Source organism: Scyliorhinus torazame, chromosome 8, assembly GCF_047496885.1.
Source record: "Scyliorhinus torazame isolate Kashiwa2021f chromosome 8, sScyTor2.1, whole genome shotgun sequence".
Lineage (NCBI taxonomy): Eukaryota > Metazoa > Chordata > Chondrichthyes > Carcharhiniformes > Scyliorhinidae > Scyliorhinus > Scyliorhinus torazame.
Window position 1 is genome coordinate 180,646,416 of NC_092714.1, and position 16,947 is coordinate 180,663,362.

Here is a 16,947-nt window from a genome sequence, read left to right on the forward strand (position 1 = left end):
TAATACCCCAACTCCCCCAGTGAAAACTGCCCCTCTAATACCCCCAACTCCCCAGTGAAAACTGCCCCTCTTATACCCCAGCTCCCCAGAGAAAACTGCCCCTCTAATACCCCAACACCCAGTGAAAACTGGCCCTCTAATACCCCAACTCCCCAGTGAAAACTTCCCCTCTAATACCCCACCTCCCCCAGAGAAAACTGCCCCTCTAATACCCCCAACTCCCCCAGTTAAAACTACCCCTCTAATACCCCAACTCCCCCAGTGAAAACTGCCCCTCTAATACCCCAACTCCCCCAGTGAAAACTGCCTGTCTAATACCCCAACTCCCCCAGTGAAAACTGCCACTCTAATACCCCAACTCCCCCAGTGAAAACTGCCTGTCTAATACCCCAACTCCCCCAGTGAAAACTGCCACTCTAATACCCCAACTCCCCAGTGAAAACTGCCCCTCTAATAACCCAACTCCCCAGTGAAAACTGCCCCCCTAATACCCCAACTCCCCCAGTGAAAACTGCCCCTCTAATGCTCCAACTCTCTAGTGAAAACTGCCTCTCTAATACCCCAACTCCCCAGTGAAAACTGCCCTTCTAAAACCCCAACACCCAGTGAAAACTGCCCCTCTAATACCCAACTCCCCCAGTGAAAACTGCCCCTCTAATACCCCCAACTCCCCAGTGAAAACTGCCCCTCTTATACCCCAGCTCCCCAGAGAAAACTGCCCCTCTAATACCCCAACACCCAGTGAAAACTGGCCCTCTAATACCCCAACTCCCCAGTGAAAACTTCCCCTCTAATACCCCAACTCCCCCAGAGAAAACTGCCCCTCTAATACCCCAACACCCAGTGAAAACTGCCCCTCTAATACCCAACTCCCCCACTGAAAACTGCTCCTCTAATACCCCAACTCCCCCAGTGAAAATTGACCCTCTAATATCCAAATTCCCCCAGTGAAAACTGCCCCTCTAATACGCCAACTCCCCCAGTGAAAACTGCCCCTCTAATACCCCAACTCCCCCAGTGAAAACTGCCTCTCTAATACCCCAACTCCCCCAGTGAAAACTGCCCCTCTAATACCCCAACACCCAGTGAAAACTGCCCCTCTAATACCCCAACTCCCCAATGAAAACTGCCCCTCTAATACCCCAACACCCAGTGAAAACTGCCCCTCTAATACCCCAACACCCCCAGTAAAAACTGCCACTCTAATAGCCCAATTCTCACGATAAAAAATGAGCTTAATTAAAAAGTGCTGCTTGCGACACGACCAATCCAGTGACACTGAAAAAAGAACAGCCAAGGAATGTTTTTAAAAATATATATTTATTAAAGTTTTTTAACACAATTTTTCTCCCTTACAAACAATAACCCCCCCGTAACAAAAAAAAACAAACGAGAAATCGCGCAGAGCAAGATATATACATGGCAGAATGATATATTTACACAGCTTTGTACACTGGCCCTCTCCTGTACGTGCCATTTCCCCAACCCTTCATGTTATCTCTTGCTCATCCACCCTCCCACGCAGTCCCCCCGCCGCCCCCCCCAGGTTGCTGCTGCTGCTGACCGACCTTCCTCTAACGCTCCACGAGATAGTCTAGGAACGGTTGCCTCCACCTGTAGAACCCCTGCGCAGACCCTCTCAAGGCGAACTTAATCCTCTCCAACTTTATGAACCCAGCCATATCATTTATCCAGGCCTCCAGGCTGGGGGGCTTCGCCTCCTTCCACATTAGCAAGATCCTTCGCCGGGCTACTAGGGACGCAAAGGCCAGAATTCCGGCCTCTTTCGCCTCCTGCACTCCCGGCTCGTCCACTACTCCAAATATTGCTAGCCCCCAGCTTGACTTGACCCGGACTTTCACCACCTGAGATATTGCTCCCGCCACTCCTCTCCAGAACCCCTCCAGTGCCGGGCATGACCAAAACATATGGACGTGGTTCGCCGGACTCCCTGAACACCTTCCACATCTGTCCTCTACCCCAAAGAACCTGCTCAACCTCGCCCCCGTCAAGTGCGCTCTGTGAACCACCTTAAATGGTATCAGGCTGAGCCTGGCACACGAGGAGGAGGAATTAACTCTACCTAGGGCATCAGCCCACAGACCTTCCTCGATCTCCTCCCCCAGCTCCTCCTCCCATTTACCCTTCAACTCTTCTACCAGCGCTTCCCCCTCTTTCAACTCCTGGTGTATTGCCGAAACCTTGCCCTCCCCGACCCATACACCCGAGATCACCCTATCTTGAATTTCTTGTGCCGGGAGCAACAGGAATTCCCTGACCTGTCGCCTCACAAAAGCTCAGCCAAGGAACGTTGGGGTCTCATTGAGACTGGCTTTGCCTGACCCTTTCCATCCTGTGACCAGAATTATTTTTAAATGTTTCTGAGGGATGTTCTGGGTGTTCCTGAGATATACTGTGTGCTTTCAACCTATCGGCAACTTCCTATTTATTTAAAATTGAAAACATTTTTTTCGCCAATTTCCTTGACAAATACCAAGCCCAGATTCGGGACCCTGGAATATAGCGATGGGGTGTTTCTAAGTGTCATCTTGGATGGGTTTGGCCGGATGTTTGGGTGAAATCCAGACCCGTATTCACCCACACTGAATTTTTTGGCGCTTGGGGAGTTTCTCACTAGAAAATCCCACATGAGTATTTTTTTCTGCAGTGGGAATCTAATGAGGTCGGCAAGAGATTGGGACGCCATTTTTGAAGGGTGTCCAGATCTCGAAGTGAGGTTGAGGGTCCCCCACACCCCTCACCCATGGACATCTCAACCCCCCACAGACATTGGCAGTACAATCGACCCTTGGCCATGGCGGGGCAACCTCCTCCCCTTCACAAAATGTCGACGTGACCCCCCCTAAAGCACCAAGGCATGAGGGTGACCCGGCCGCACCCCCATCCATCCTCGTAGGCATCGGGACATCGCCCCCCCCCCCCACCACCCCCAAGCCACCCTGCAAGTGAGCATACCCTGCTATGGGTCGTTGAGGGTCCCCACTTTTAAGGACCTTTCACATCTGACCCACAGAAAGCTCTTGCCCACCGTGAGAGGGAGGGAATGCAGACAAGACAATGCTTTCACTTATACCACCCTAACCATTTACAGTGAGGTTAGGTTGTTAGGAACATTTGACCTCTCCATGCTGAAGATAATTTTAAAAATTGAGATGGAGAGAATCAATTTGTGAAAGTTTGCATACTTTGCTTCTTTTCAGGTACTCTAGAACTTCCATCCAAAGGCGGATTAATCTTGGTGATTGTACACCTCAGTGTCGTACTTTTTATCATCATACTCATTTCCTTCATATGCATTGGATATAATCAGGGTAAGTGGTTAACATATTTGATTTGGTGTATTTTTGTGTGTGAATTATATGCTTGTTGAAACGATGGAAGTTGGACGTGAGAAATGTGACACTTTGTATTTTGTGTGTTCACTGACCCCATCAAACACTCCCAGGGCAGGTACAGCAGAGGATTAAATAAAGAGTAAAGATCCCTCTACACTGTTCCCTTCAAGCACACCCAGGACAGGTGCAGCACAGGGGCAGATGCCGAGTGAAGCTCCCTCTACACTGCCCCATAAAACACTACCAGGACAGGTAAAGCACGGGGTTAGATAAAGAGTAAGGCTCCCTTTACACTGTCCCCATCAAACACTCCCAGGCCAGGAACAGCTCGGGGTTAGATAGAGAGTAAAGCTCCCACCACACTGTCCCCATCAAACACTCCCAGGGCAGGAACAGCAGGGGGTTAGATACAGAATATATCTCCCTCTACACTGTTCCCTTCAAGCACACCCAGGACAGGTGCAGCACAGGGGCAGATGCCGAGTGAAGCTCCCTCTACACTGCCCCATAAAACACTACCAGGACAGGTAAAGCACGGGGTTAGATAAAGAGTAAGGCTCCCTTTGCACTGTCCCCATCAAACACTCCCAGGCCAGGAACAGCTCGGGGTTAGATAGAGAGTAAAGCTCCCACCACACTGTCCCCATCAAACACTCCCAGGGCAGGAACAGCAGGGGGTTAGATACAGAATATATCTCCCTCTACACTGTCCCCATCAAACACTCCCAGGGCAGATACAGCATGGGGTTAGATACAGAGTAAAGCTCCCACTACACTGTCCCCATCAAACACTCCCAGGGCAGGTACAGCATGGGGTTAGATACAGAGTAAAGCTCCCTCTACACTGCACCCATTAAACACTCCGAGGACAGATACTACATGGGGTTAAATACAGAGTAAAGCTCCCTCTACACTGTCCCCATTAAACACTCCCAGGACAGCTACAGGACGGGGTTAGATAGAGAGTAAAGCTCCCTCTACACTGTTCCCTTCAAACACCCCCAGGAGAGGTACAGCATGGGGTTAGATACAGAGGAAAGCTCCCTCTACACTTTCCCCATCAAACACTCCGAGGACAGATACAGCACGGGGTTAGGTACAGAGGAATGCTCCCTCTGCGCTGTCCCCATCAAACACTCCCAGGACAGATACAGCACGGGGTTAGGTACAGAGGAATGCTCCCTCTGTGCTGTCCCATCAAACACTCCCAGGACAGCTACAGCATGGGGTTAGATACAGAGTAAAGCTCCCTCTATTTAAAAAAAATAATAATTTAGAGTACCCAATTCATTTTTACCAATTAAAGGGCAATTTAGCGTGGCCAATCCACCTATCCTGCACATCTTTGCATTGTGGGGGCAAAACCCACACAGACACGGGGGAGAATGTGCAAACTCCACACGGACAGTGACCCAGTGCCGGGATCGAACCTGGGACATCTGCGCCCTGAGGCAGCAGTGCTAACCACTGCGGCACCGTGCTGCCCCTAAAGCTTCCTCTATTCTGACCCCATCAAACACTCCCAGGAGAGGTACAGCATTGGGTTAAATACGGAATAAACCTCCCTCTACATATTCCCCATCAAACATTCCCGGGACATGAAGCACTGGGTTAGAGAGTAAAGCTCCCTTGACACTGTCCCCATCAAACTCTCCCAGGGCAGGTACAGGTTGGGTTAGATATAGAGTAAAGCTCCCTCTACACTGCACCCATCAAACACTCCCAGGACTGATACTGCCTGGGGCTAGATAGAGACTAAACCTCCCACTACACTGTTCCCTTCAAACACTCCCAGGAGAGGTACAGCATGGGGTTAGATACAGAGTAAACCTCCCTTTACACATTCCCCATCAAATACTCGCAGGACAGGTACAACACAGGGTTAGATACAGATTAAACCTCCCTCTACACTGCCCCCATCAGGCACTCCCAGGACAGGTACAGCTTGGGGTTAGATACAGGGTAAAGCTCCTTCTACACTGTCCCCATCAAACACTCCCAGGACAGGTACAACACAGGGTTATAGAGATAGTAAACTCCCTCTACACTATTCTCATAAAATACCCTCATCACCTGGAGGTTCCGCTCCAGGTCACTAACCATCCTAACTTGGAAATATATCGCTGTTCCTTCACTGTCACCGGGTCAAAACCAATACTGTCATGGACAGATGCCTGCTGTAGATAGTGAGGATGAGGTCAAGTATGTTTTTCCCTCTTGTTGGTTCCTTCACCAGCTGCCACAGTCCCAGTCTAGCAGCTATGTCCTTTGGGACCCGGCCTGCTTAGTGGTACTACTGTGCCACTCTTGGTGATGAACATTGAAGTCCTCCACCCAGAGTACATTCTGTGCCCTTGTCACCTTCCCTGCTTCCTCCGAGTGGTGTTCACCATGGAGGAGTACTGACTCATTAGCTGAGGGGGAATGGTCCGTGATAATTAGCAGGAGCTTGCCTTGCCCATGTTTGACCTGATGCCATGAGACTTCTTAGGGTCCAGAACTGATGTTAAGGACTCTCGGAAAATTCCCACCTAGCTGTTTACCACTGTGCCTCCACCTCTGTTGGGTCTGTCCTGGTGGGACAGAATATATCCAGGGATGGTGATGGTGGTGTCTGACATATTATCTGTAAGGTATGATTCTGTGAGTCTGACTACGTCAGGCTGTTGCTTGACTAGTCTGTGAGACAGCTCTCCCGATTTTGGCACAAGCCCCAGATGATGGTAGGGAAGATTTGGCAGGGTCGATCGGGCTGGTTTGCCGTTATCGTTTCTGGTGCTTTTGTGAGGGCCACGAAGAATCCAACACGAGTTTGTAGAACAGAAAGAAAACTTTATATACAACAGCAGCAGTAACTCCCTTGCTGCTCACTCCTCTCTAGCTGGTTCCATACTGGCTAGCTTTATTTATGCAGGGACCTGCTAATGATTTCTCCGCCCCCCTCATTGGGGAAGCTCATACTCCCTAATGATTGTGGGATTGCCATTAGTCCCCAGCCAGTGGTAAGCAGGCAGGTTATAACATCCCTCCCCCAACCCCCCCAAAGTCCAAGGAATCCCCCCCAAAGTCCAAGGAATCCACTGAAGACCCTGGCGAGGGAGGGCATCGGATTCATTTTGCCGCAGGCCAGTCACCATTTGCACGAGGTGCTGGATGGGACGGCGTGTAACGGGACGGAGAACGGCGCTTCCGTGATGAACGGCTTAATGGTTGTACATCCACGGCCCATGGGACCGAGGACTCCCCTTCTGAGGCATCCTGTGTTTCCACCTCGGAGTCGGAGTCCAAAGCCTCTGTCATCTCGGCGTCTCTATCTCCATGTGGTTCTGCAACGACCAGTGCAGGCTTCGAGTGCCATGCCAGAGGAAGATCGTGTGGAACACCCTCCACTGTGTCTGGTCTCTGCGGCTGTAGAAGTGAGCTCCGGGGTCGGGGAATCTTTGGAAGAGATGGCCTTCTGGACCGAACGTGGTCTACATGCTTGCGCTGGAGATGACCCTGGGCTTGCACCTGGTAAGAGATCAGGCCTGTTCGTTGAAAGATAACGGCAGAGACCCACTGGGCACCACCCCCAAAATTCCGAACGAACACTGGGTCACCGGGCGCAAACTGCCGAATCGGCCGATGCTGAGAAAGGCCATGTCCCTGCCGTTCTTGAGTGCGGCGTACTTTTGCGCCAATATCCTGGAAAACCATGCGAAGGCGGGTGCATTAGGAGTTCCGCGGGAGCTACCCCAGTTACCGCATGTGGTCCTATATGAAAACAAAAAACGAGCCTGTCTCGTGTCCATAAACCCGGAAGACTGCTTCTTTAGGCCCCGTTTGAATGTTTGCACTGCGTGCTCCGCCAACCCATTGGAAGCCGGGTGGTATGGAGCGGTGCGGAAATGGCGTATGCCATTTATCTTCATGAACCTTGCAAACTCCTCACTTGTGAAAGGAGCGCCGTTGTCCGTGATCAGCACCTCAGAGAGGCCATGCGTACTGAAAGACAAACACAGCTTCTCGATCGTTGCGCCTACCATCTTATGCACCTCTAGCCATTTAGACTGGGCATCGATTAATAGAAGGAACGTGGATCCTTGAAAAGGGCCAACGAAATCCACATGCAAGCGCACCCAAGGCCGCCCTGGCCATTCCCAGTAATGTAGGTGAAGCGGCGGAAGCCTGGCAAATGGAGCAGTTTTGGGCCACCTTCTGAATGTCGGTGTCGAGGCCTGGCCACCATACATAACTCCGGGACAACATTTTCATTTTGGTCACACCCGGTTGCCCATTGTGCAACTCCCTTAGTATCAACTCCTGTCCTTTTTCCGTGACAATCACGCGCGTCCCCCACAAGAGGATACCGTCTTCCACGCTAAATTCTGACAGCTTGGAAGAAAATGCCCGCAACTTGCCTGGGAGTTGTCTATGTTGCCCACCATACAGGACTATGTGATGAACCTTTGACAGGACTGGCTCCGTCTGGGTCCACTCACGGATCTGTGATGCCGTCACAGGCAAGGAGTCCATAAAATTTAGGGTTGCAACCACCTCACCTGTCATGGAGGTCAACATGGGGCCGGTCGACAAAGGCAATCGGCACAATGCATCGGCATTCGCTATCTGGGTTCCTGGTTTGCGCTCCAGAGAATATGCGTAGGCAGCGAGCATCGAAGCCCAGCGCTGGATCCGTGCAGAAGCAATGGGCGGTATTGACTTATCCTCTCGGAAAAGTCCCAGCAGAGGCTTATGATCAGTCACGATAGTGAAGTGGCGGCCATACACGTACTGGTGGAAACGTTTCACCGCAAAGACCACTGCCAGGCCCTCCTTCTCGATCTGCACGTACTTCTTTTCCGCTGCAGTCAATGTGCGGGAGGCGAAAGCTATCGGCCGCTCAGCCCTGTTCTCCATCTTGTGGGACAGGAGGGCCCCAATACCATATGGGGATGCATCACATGTGACGAGCAAGGCTTTCCAGGATCATAGTGGGTTAGTAACCCCGACGACGACAATTGCCGTTTTACCCGCCAGAAAGCGGTTTCTTGCGGCTGACCCCAAACCCACGTGTGATTCTTCTTTAGCAGAAGGTGCAACGGGGCCAGCTTCCTGTAATAATTTATGAGGCTGCGGAAAGAACAAAAATGCGAAGTGTCAGTCGGGGCGGGGGCCTGTTGAATTGCACGCACTTTCTCTGCGACAGAGTGCAAACCTTCACGGTCCACCTGATAACCCAGGTCGACCACTTCCTTCGCCTGAAAGACGCACTTTGTACGACGTAAACAGACTCCAGCCTCTGAGAAATGTCTAAGGACAGCCTCCAAATTTTCCAAATGTTCCTGCTCCGATGCCCCTGTAATCAAAACGTCGTCTAAGTAGACAGCAACATACGATAAACCTCTCAAGATGCTCTCCATGATGCGTTGAAAGATCGCGCAGGCAGAGGATACCCCAAAGGGCAACTGTGTATATTCATACAGGCCCCTGTGTGTATTAATAGTTACATATGGCCAGGAGGCAGGGTCCAGCTCCAACTGTAGGTAGGCGTGACTCATATCTAATTTCGTGAACGAGAGTCCATCTGCAAGCTTTGTGTAGAGATCTTCTATGCGAGGCATTGGCTATCGGTCGAGCCGGGAAACCGTATTCACTGTAAGTTTATAGTCGCCGCACATGCAAACTGTGGCATCTGGCTTCATTACAGGTACAATTGGTGCTGCCCAGTCAGCGAAACGGATGGGCCTGATGATACCCAAGGACTTCAAACGAGTGAGCTCCCCTTCTACCTTCTCGAGCAGGGCGTAAGGCACCGGGCGCGCCCGGAAATAGTGCGACGTGGCTCCTGGTTCGACCTGGTTATGGGCTTTGGCCCCTTTTATCTTCCCCAAACCGGGCTGGAATACATCTGGGTACCGTCCTAGTACCTCCGTCAACCCTCCAGAACCTGTTTGAAGAATGTGCTGCCGTTGCAGCCGCAAATGGCACAACCAGTCCAGACCCAACAGGCTGGGCCTGTGGCCGTGCACCACGATAAGTGGGAAACCCCCCTCCTGGCATCCATAAACAACAGGAGTCATCGTAGTTCCAGCAATGTCCAATGGTTCCCCTGTGAAGGTGGCCAACCTGGCCTGTGTGTCGGTTAATGTAAGGGTCTGTATACCCTGCTTGGTGCAGTCGAATGTCCTCTGGGCGATCACGGAGACCGCTGCGCAAGTGTCCAACTCCATCTCAAGCAGGTGACCATTGACCCATACAGTCACCTTAATTGGGGTCACACGGGGAGCTGCCACACAATGCAGCTGCAGGTAGTCGTCCTCTGTCTCCACGTCCTCAGGAGTAGTCCCCGCAGGTTCATCCAAATGGAAGGTACGGCCCCTGGGCTGGCCCCAGTTTCTGTCGGAACAACGACGCCTCTGGCGCCCCCAGGACCAGCGTCCGCGACGGGGTCAGTGTCCACAAGTCCGACACTGACATGGCTCCTCATCCATTGGTTCTAGAGAAGGCTCCCTTCGGGGAAGAACGTCCGGCGGCCACTGGCGTCGATCCGGACACCACCTCACCCACGTGGGCGGGGAGACGCTTTTGGACGGAAGGGGTTGCACCCCAAGGCATGCACCTCCATTCCCTGTAGCTCCTGCACTCCCCGTTCTGCACTCTCTCGGGACAATACTATCTGAATGGCCTGTTGAAAAGTCAATGTTGGCTCAGCTAACAACTTTCTCTGGGTGGCTGCTTTGTTAATACCGCAAACCAAACGGTCGCGTAACGTTTCTGACAATGTCTCACCATAGTCACAGTACTCCGCAATCCTACGTAGCCTGGATAGAAACTCTGCAAGGGATTCTCCTGGGTCCTCTCAGTGGTATTAAACCGGTAACGCTGGACTATCGAGGACGGGGTTGGGTTAAAATGTTGCCCCACTAAGGTCACAAGTTCATCAAACGTCTTGGTGTCTGGTGCAGCTGGGTACGTAAGGCTCCTAATCACCCCAAATGTATGCGGGCTGCAGGCGGTGAGCAAAATGACCATCTGGCGCTAGTTTTCGATGATGTTGTTTGCCCGGAAATAGTAACGCATCCGTTGTGCATACTGGTTCCAACTCTCCAGCGCAGCATCAAAGACATCCAAACGACCATACAGAGGCATGGTGTAATAGAAAACAACTTCCAACCTGTATCCAACAAAAATCCAGGGAGGTGGCTTCAGCAGCATAGACAGCTATCCACTTTAACCCTTGTCGCCAGTTTTGTGAGGGCCATGAAGAATCCAGCACGAGTTGTAGAACAGAAAGAAAACTTTAAATTTATGCAGGGACCTGCTAATGATTTCTCCGCCCGCCCCCCGCACCCGCCCCCCTCATTGGGGAAGCTCATACTCCCTAAGGATTGTGGGATTGCCATTAGTCCCCAGCCAGTGGTAAGCAGGCAGGTTATAACAGGTGCCCAGATCGCTGCCTCGTGGTCTATTCGGTTTCATTCCTTTGTGTTTCCTTCATAGTGATTTAATACAACTGAGTGGTTTGCTAGCCATTTCAGAGGGCAGTTTAGAATCAACCCACTCCCAGATCAGACACCGCATGGGGTTAGCTCCAGTGTAAAGCTCCCAGTACACGTCCCCATTGAACATGTGGGGTGAAACTCCCTCTACTCTGATCTGACAGTTTGTCTCCCATCTAACCCGAAAAGAGTAAACCCGAACACATTGGTGTGACAATACTTGCCATCCAGTGCCCTTTCTGGTCACCAGTTTAGTTACAATTAGTATCAGAGATCCAATCTTTCAAATAAGGCATTATGCCACGGCTCCTTGTGCTCCTATGGTGACGTGAGGCACCCGATTGGCATGGTTTGAAGGGGGGTATGGAACTCTCTTTAGCTCCTGACTAATATTTCTTGCTCCTCCAACACCTGTCAATGTCACATTCTTTGGTCAGGTATTATTTATGGGATTTTCTTCAACAGAATTAATTGTTTGTGAAACCCATTAATAATTTCTTACAGGGTGCAGGGGGCTGGTTACAGGGGGAAGGGTGCAAGGCACAGGGGGCAGGGGGCAAGGGGCAAGGTGCAGGGGTCAGGGTGCAGGGGACAGGGTGCAGGGCATAGGGTATGGGGACAGGTTGCAGGGGACAGGAAGGCGCAGGGTACAGGAGGCATGCAGGGTGCTGGATGCAAGCACAGTGGGAGAAGCAGGGTAAAGGGGACTGAGTATGGGGACAGAATACAGGGCGCAGGATACAGGGCACATGGCTCAGGGCTCAGTGTATAGGGTGCAGTGGACAGGATTCGGGGTGTAGGGTTCAGTGTAAAGGATGCAGGGTACGAGGTGCAATGTGCAAGATGCACGTGAAGGGGGCAGGGGGTTGAGTGCAGGGGGTTGGGTGCAGGGGGCTGAGTGCAGGGTGCTGGGTGCAGGGTGCTGGGTGCAGGGGGCTGGGTGCAGGGGGCTTGGTGCAGGGGGCTTGGTGCAGGGGGCTGGGTGCAGGGGGCTGGGTGCAGGGGGCTGGGTGCAGGGGGCTGGGTGCAGGGGGGCTGGGTGCAGGGGGGCTGGGTGCAGGGGGGCTGGGTGCAGGGGGCTGGGTGCAGGGGGCTGGGTGCAGGGGGCTGGGTGCAGGGGGGCTGGGTGCAGGGGGGCTGGGTGCAGGGGGGCTGGGTGCAGGGGGCTGGGTGCAGGGTGCTGGGTGCAGGGGGCTGGGTGCAGGGGGCTGGATGCAGGGGCTGGGTGCAGGGGGGCTGGGTGCAGGGGGCTGGATACAGGGGCTGGGTGCAGGGGGGCTGGGTGCAGGGGGCTGTGTTCAGGGGGTTGTGTTCAGGGGGTTGTGTTCAGGGGGTTGTGTTCAGGGGGTTGTGTTCAGGGGGTTGTGTTCAGGGGTCTGTGTTCAGGGGTCTGTGTTCAGGGGTCTGTGTGCAGGGGTCTGTGTGCAGGGGGCTGTGTGCAGGGGGCTGTGTGCAGGGGGCTGTGTTCAGAGGGCTGTGTTCAGAGGGCTGTGTTCAGAGGGCTGTGTTCAGAGGGCTGTGTTCAGAGGGCTGTGTTCAGAGGGCTGTGTTCAGAGGGCTGTGTTCAGGGGGCTGTGTTCAGGGGGCTGTGTTCAGGGGTCTGTGTTCAGGGGTCTGTGTTCAGGGGTCTGTGTTCAGGGGTCTGTGTTCAGGGGTCTGTGTTCAGGGGTCTGTGTGCAGGGGGCTGGGTGCAAGGGGCTGTGTGCAGGGGGCTGTGTTCAGGGGGCTGTGTTCAGGGGGCTGTGTTCAGGGGGCTGTGTGCAGGGGGCTGTGTGCAGGGGGTTGGGTGCAGGGGGCTGGGTGCAGGGGGGCTGGGTGCAGGGGGGCTGGGTGCAGGGGGGCTGGGTGCAGGGGGGCTGGGTGCAGGGGGGCTGGGTGCAGGGGGCTGGGTGCAGGGGGCTGTGTTCAGGGGGCTGTGTTCAGGGGGCTGTGTTCAGGGGGCTGGGTGCAGGAGGCTGTGTTCAGGGGGCTGGGTGCAGGAGGCTGTGTTCAGGGGGCTGGGTGCAGGGGGCTGGGTGCAGGGGGCTGTGTTCAGGGGGCTGTGTTCAGTGGGCTGGGTTCAGGGGGCTGTGTTCAGGGGGCTGTGTTCAAGGGGCTGGGTTCAGGGGGCTGTGTTCAGGGGCTGTGTTCAGGGGGCTGGGTGCGGTGGGCTGGGTGCAGGGGGCTGGGTGCAGGGGGCTGGGTGCAGGGGGCTGGGTGCAGAGGTCTGGGTGCAGGGGGCTGTGTTCAGGAGGCTGTGTTCAGGGGGCTGGGTGCAGGGGTCAAGGGGCTGTGTTCAGGGGGCTGTGTTCAGGGGGCTGTGTTCAGGGGGCTGTGTTCAGGGGGCTGTGTTCAGGGGGCTGTGTTCAGGGGGCTGTGTTCAGGGGCTGTGTTCAGGGGCTGTGTTCAGGGGGCTGTGTGCGGTGGGCTGGGTGCAGGGGGCTGGGTGCAGAGGTCTGGGTGCAGGGGGCTGTGTGCAGGGGGCTGTGTGCAGGGGGCTGTGTTCCGGGGGGCTGTGTTCCGGGGGGCTGTGTTCCGGGGGGCTGTGTTCCGGGGGGCTGGGACCAGGGGGGCTGGGTTCCGGGGGGCTGTGTTCCGGGGGGCTGTGTTCCAGGGGGCTGTGTTCCAGGGGGCTGGGACCAGGGGGCAGGGAGCAGTCTTACCGGTGATTACATTTTCCTCCTCTCTCTCTTTCAGAAAATCGGATTAAAATAAGGGATTACATTAACAGGCTGGTAAGTTTGTTTTACAAATGTTTTTTGTAGCAACCAATTTGTCCAACAGGTGCCAGATTTTACATCTGAAAGTGAATTGGAACAGAAATCACTGAGGTGGATCACTGAGGGGATCACTGAGGGGGATCACTGAGAGGGATCACTGAGAGGGATCACTGATGATCACAGAGAGGGATCATCGAGAGGGATCATCGAGAGGGGTCACTGAGAAGGATCACTGAGAGGGATCACTGAGAGGGATCACTAAGAGGGATCACTGAGAGGGATCATCGAAAGGGATCATCGAGAGGGATCACTGAGAGGGATCATCGAAAGGGATCATCGAAAGGGATCATCGAGAGGGATAACTGAGAGGGATCACTGAGAGGGGTCACCGAGAGGGGTCACCGAGAGGGGTCACCGAGAGGGATCACTGAGAGGGATCACTGAGAGGGGTCACTGAGAGGGGTCACTGAGAGGGGTCACTGAGAGGGGTCATCGAGAGGGGTCACTGAGAGGGATCATCGAAAGGGATCATCGAGAGGAATAACTGAGGGGGATCACTGAGAGGGATAATCGAGAGGGATCATCGAGAGGGGTCACTGAGAGGGATCACTGAGAGGGATCACTGAGAGGGGTCACTGAGAGGGGTCACCGAGAGGGGTCATCGAGAGGGGTGACTGAGAGGGATCACTGAGAGGGATCACTGAGAGGGATCACTGAGAGGGATCACTGAGAGGGATCATCGAGAGGGGTCACTGAGAGGGATCACTGAGAAGGATCACTGAGAGGGATCATCGAAAGGGATCATCGAGAGGGGTCACTGAGAGGGATCACTGAGAGGGATCATCGAGAGGGATCATCAAGAGGGATCACCGAGAGGGATAACGGAGAGGGATAACTGAGAGGGATCACGGAGAGGGATCACTGAGAGGGATCACTGAGGGGGATCACTGAGAGGGATCATCGAGAGGGGTCACTGAGAGGGATCACTGAGAGGGATCATCGAACGGGATCATAGAACGGGACATCGAGAGGGATCACTGAGAGGGATCACTGAGGAGGATCACTGAGAGGGATCACTGAGAGGGATCACAGAGAGGGATCACTGAGGGGGGTCACTGAGAGGGATCACTGAGAGGGATCACTGAGGGCGATCACTGAGAGGGATCACTGAGAGGGATCACTGAGGGAGATCACTGAGAGGGATCACTGAGGGGATCACTGAGAGGGGTCATCGAGAGGGGTCACTGAGAGGGATCACTGAGAGGGATCACTGAGAGGGATCACTGAGGGGGATCACTGAGAGGGGTCACTGAGAGGGATCACTGAGAGGGATCACTGAGAGGGATCTGGAGAAAGATCTCTGGGAGGGGTCACTGAGAGGGATCACTGAGGGGGATCACTGAGAGGGATCACTGAGAGGGATCACTGAGAGGGATCATCAAGAGGGATCACTGAGAGGGGTCACTGAGAGGGATCACTGAGAGGGATCACTGAGAAGGATCACTGAGAGGGATCTGGAGAAGGATCTCTGGGAGGGGTCACTGAGAGGGATCACTGAGAGGGATCACTGAGAGGGATCTGGAGAAGGATCTCTGAGAGTGATCTCTGAGAGGGATCACTTGGAGGGATCACTGAGAGGGATCAGGGAGGGGGCACTGGCTGCCTGCTCCCCTCTCTAACCCTGTGACACATAACCCTCCCGGGGTGGGGGCAGGTAGTTGGCTGAGACCAGCTGTTGAATCCCATATCTTTCTGGTTGGTCCATTTCCACCTTTACAATCTGACCAATCGCTGTGGTTTTTTAAAATAACAGAGTTGGGTTTTTGTATTTTATCTTTTCATAAACTGGCAACTTGTTTCTATTTATTCAACAGAAATGCAAAGAGAAGATTCAAACACCAGTCCAGGTGCGAGAGATGACGGAGAATGGAAACATATTAGCCACGGCTGCAGATGAAGATAAAAGTCCTGAGGATGGGACCGAGCTTCTGGTTGTGTAACGTGCAGCTATAAAGACCATTAAACCCAGCTCCATTGGGAAAAGGCAGTGGAGATCACCATGATGCTGACAGATTTATATTTCATGGGAATTCTCCCCGAATTCAGCCTCACTAGGTCATGGTCATAGACCTTCTTGGATTTACTAATCCACACATCAAAAGATTTCTGCACTGGTTCAGAACAACTGACACAAGCGTGATGCCTTTGGTGCAGTATTATTCTCTGGTTCTCTGACAGAAATGATTTAATCTGCCTGCTCAGTGACGGAGCACGGAGATGGCTGCTTGAATTACAGCATGTGGATATCTTACTGACTATATAGAGTTGAAAGCTTTTCTGATCTCAGGTTTTTGCAGTCAGATTGCAGTTTCCTCCCCCAAGCAGCAGGGAGGGGGGGACATTCTGCACCATCTCTCCGAGCAGAGTCCAATTGCAGCTCTCGAACCTGGACTGTCAGGAAGTCAACCCATGTTTTGCGGCACCTGTGGTGGTAAAAGCGGCTGAATTCCAACCTCGAGGCTCGGTCTGTGTATAGCCTTTGGCAAAATTGAGCAATCGGTGCTCGCCATCATGAGAGTCATGCCTAACTCGTTACCCAGCCGAGATGGAGAACAGGTTTTTTTCTATTCCCACTCCCGCCAGGCTAAAAATTGAGGATCTCTCCCCCCCCCCCCCCCCCCCCCACAAGCCCAGAACTCACTTTGGGGTCACGTAAAATTATGCCCCTGGATTTCTTTATTTTGTGTATAATTGACGCTTGTGTATAATTTCAAATGTGTTTTGGTCTCTCCAGTGGTTCTTGTTGGACAATGTATATTTTGATAAATGTACAGATGAGGTTAAATGTTGTAAAAAGTAATAAACTGAATAACTGACTGTCATTTAATGAAGTCAGATTATTTTCTTCAACGCTAGCATGTGGAATGGGGGTTATTGATTGTTATGATGATTGGGGGGTGAGGCACTGTAAAGACAAGCACTTGATGCAATGGGATGTCTTTACTGTTCACCTGCTTTAAGTTTATATGACAGTGATTATTTTCAGAACTTTTTTCCCCTTCCCAATTTTCTCCCTGCTCCTGAAGACCCTGAGTTTTGCTAACCTTCAATTCCATGAAACAAAGAGAAAGCCTTAAACAGTGGGCCGGATTTTCCGGACCTTTCTGCCGGCGGGATCTTTTGGTTGCTTTGAAGGCGACCACCCCGGCAGGAGTCACGCAAAACACTGTAGACATTGGCGGGACTGGACGATCCAGTCGACAGTCAATGGCGAGCCACCTCCGGTGTCGGAAAACATACTGTGTGGGAGGGGGCTCTGAAAATCCCTCCCAGTGCCTTTCACAAACTGAGGACATCACAAAGTGCTTCACATCCATTTTCGAAGTGGAAACAATCCACTGTAATTTTGCA

General features: G+C 53.0%; 1 protein-coding gene across 1 annotated transcript in view; it reads left to right on the forward strand.

Annotated features, from left to right (window-relative positions):
- The window catches only part of LOC140428292 (tumor necrosis factor receptor superfamily member 5-like), a 52,036-nt gene extending 35,618 nt beyond the window's left edge, over positions 1-16,418 (forward strand). Inside the window, exons 7-9 of the mRNA XM_072514606.1 lie at positions 3,222-3,332; positions 13,514-13,551; positions 15,411-16,418. Coding sequence (XP_072370707.1) covers positions 3,222-3,332; positions 13,514-13,551; positions 15,411-15,536 — 275 coding nt within the window. The 3' untranslated portion in view covers positions 15,537-16,418. The remainder of the gene's footprint in view (positions 1-3,221; positions 3,333-13,513; positions 13,552-15,410) is intronic.
- The last annotated feature ends 529 nt before the right edge of the window (positions 16,419-16,947 follow it).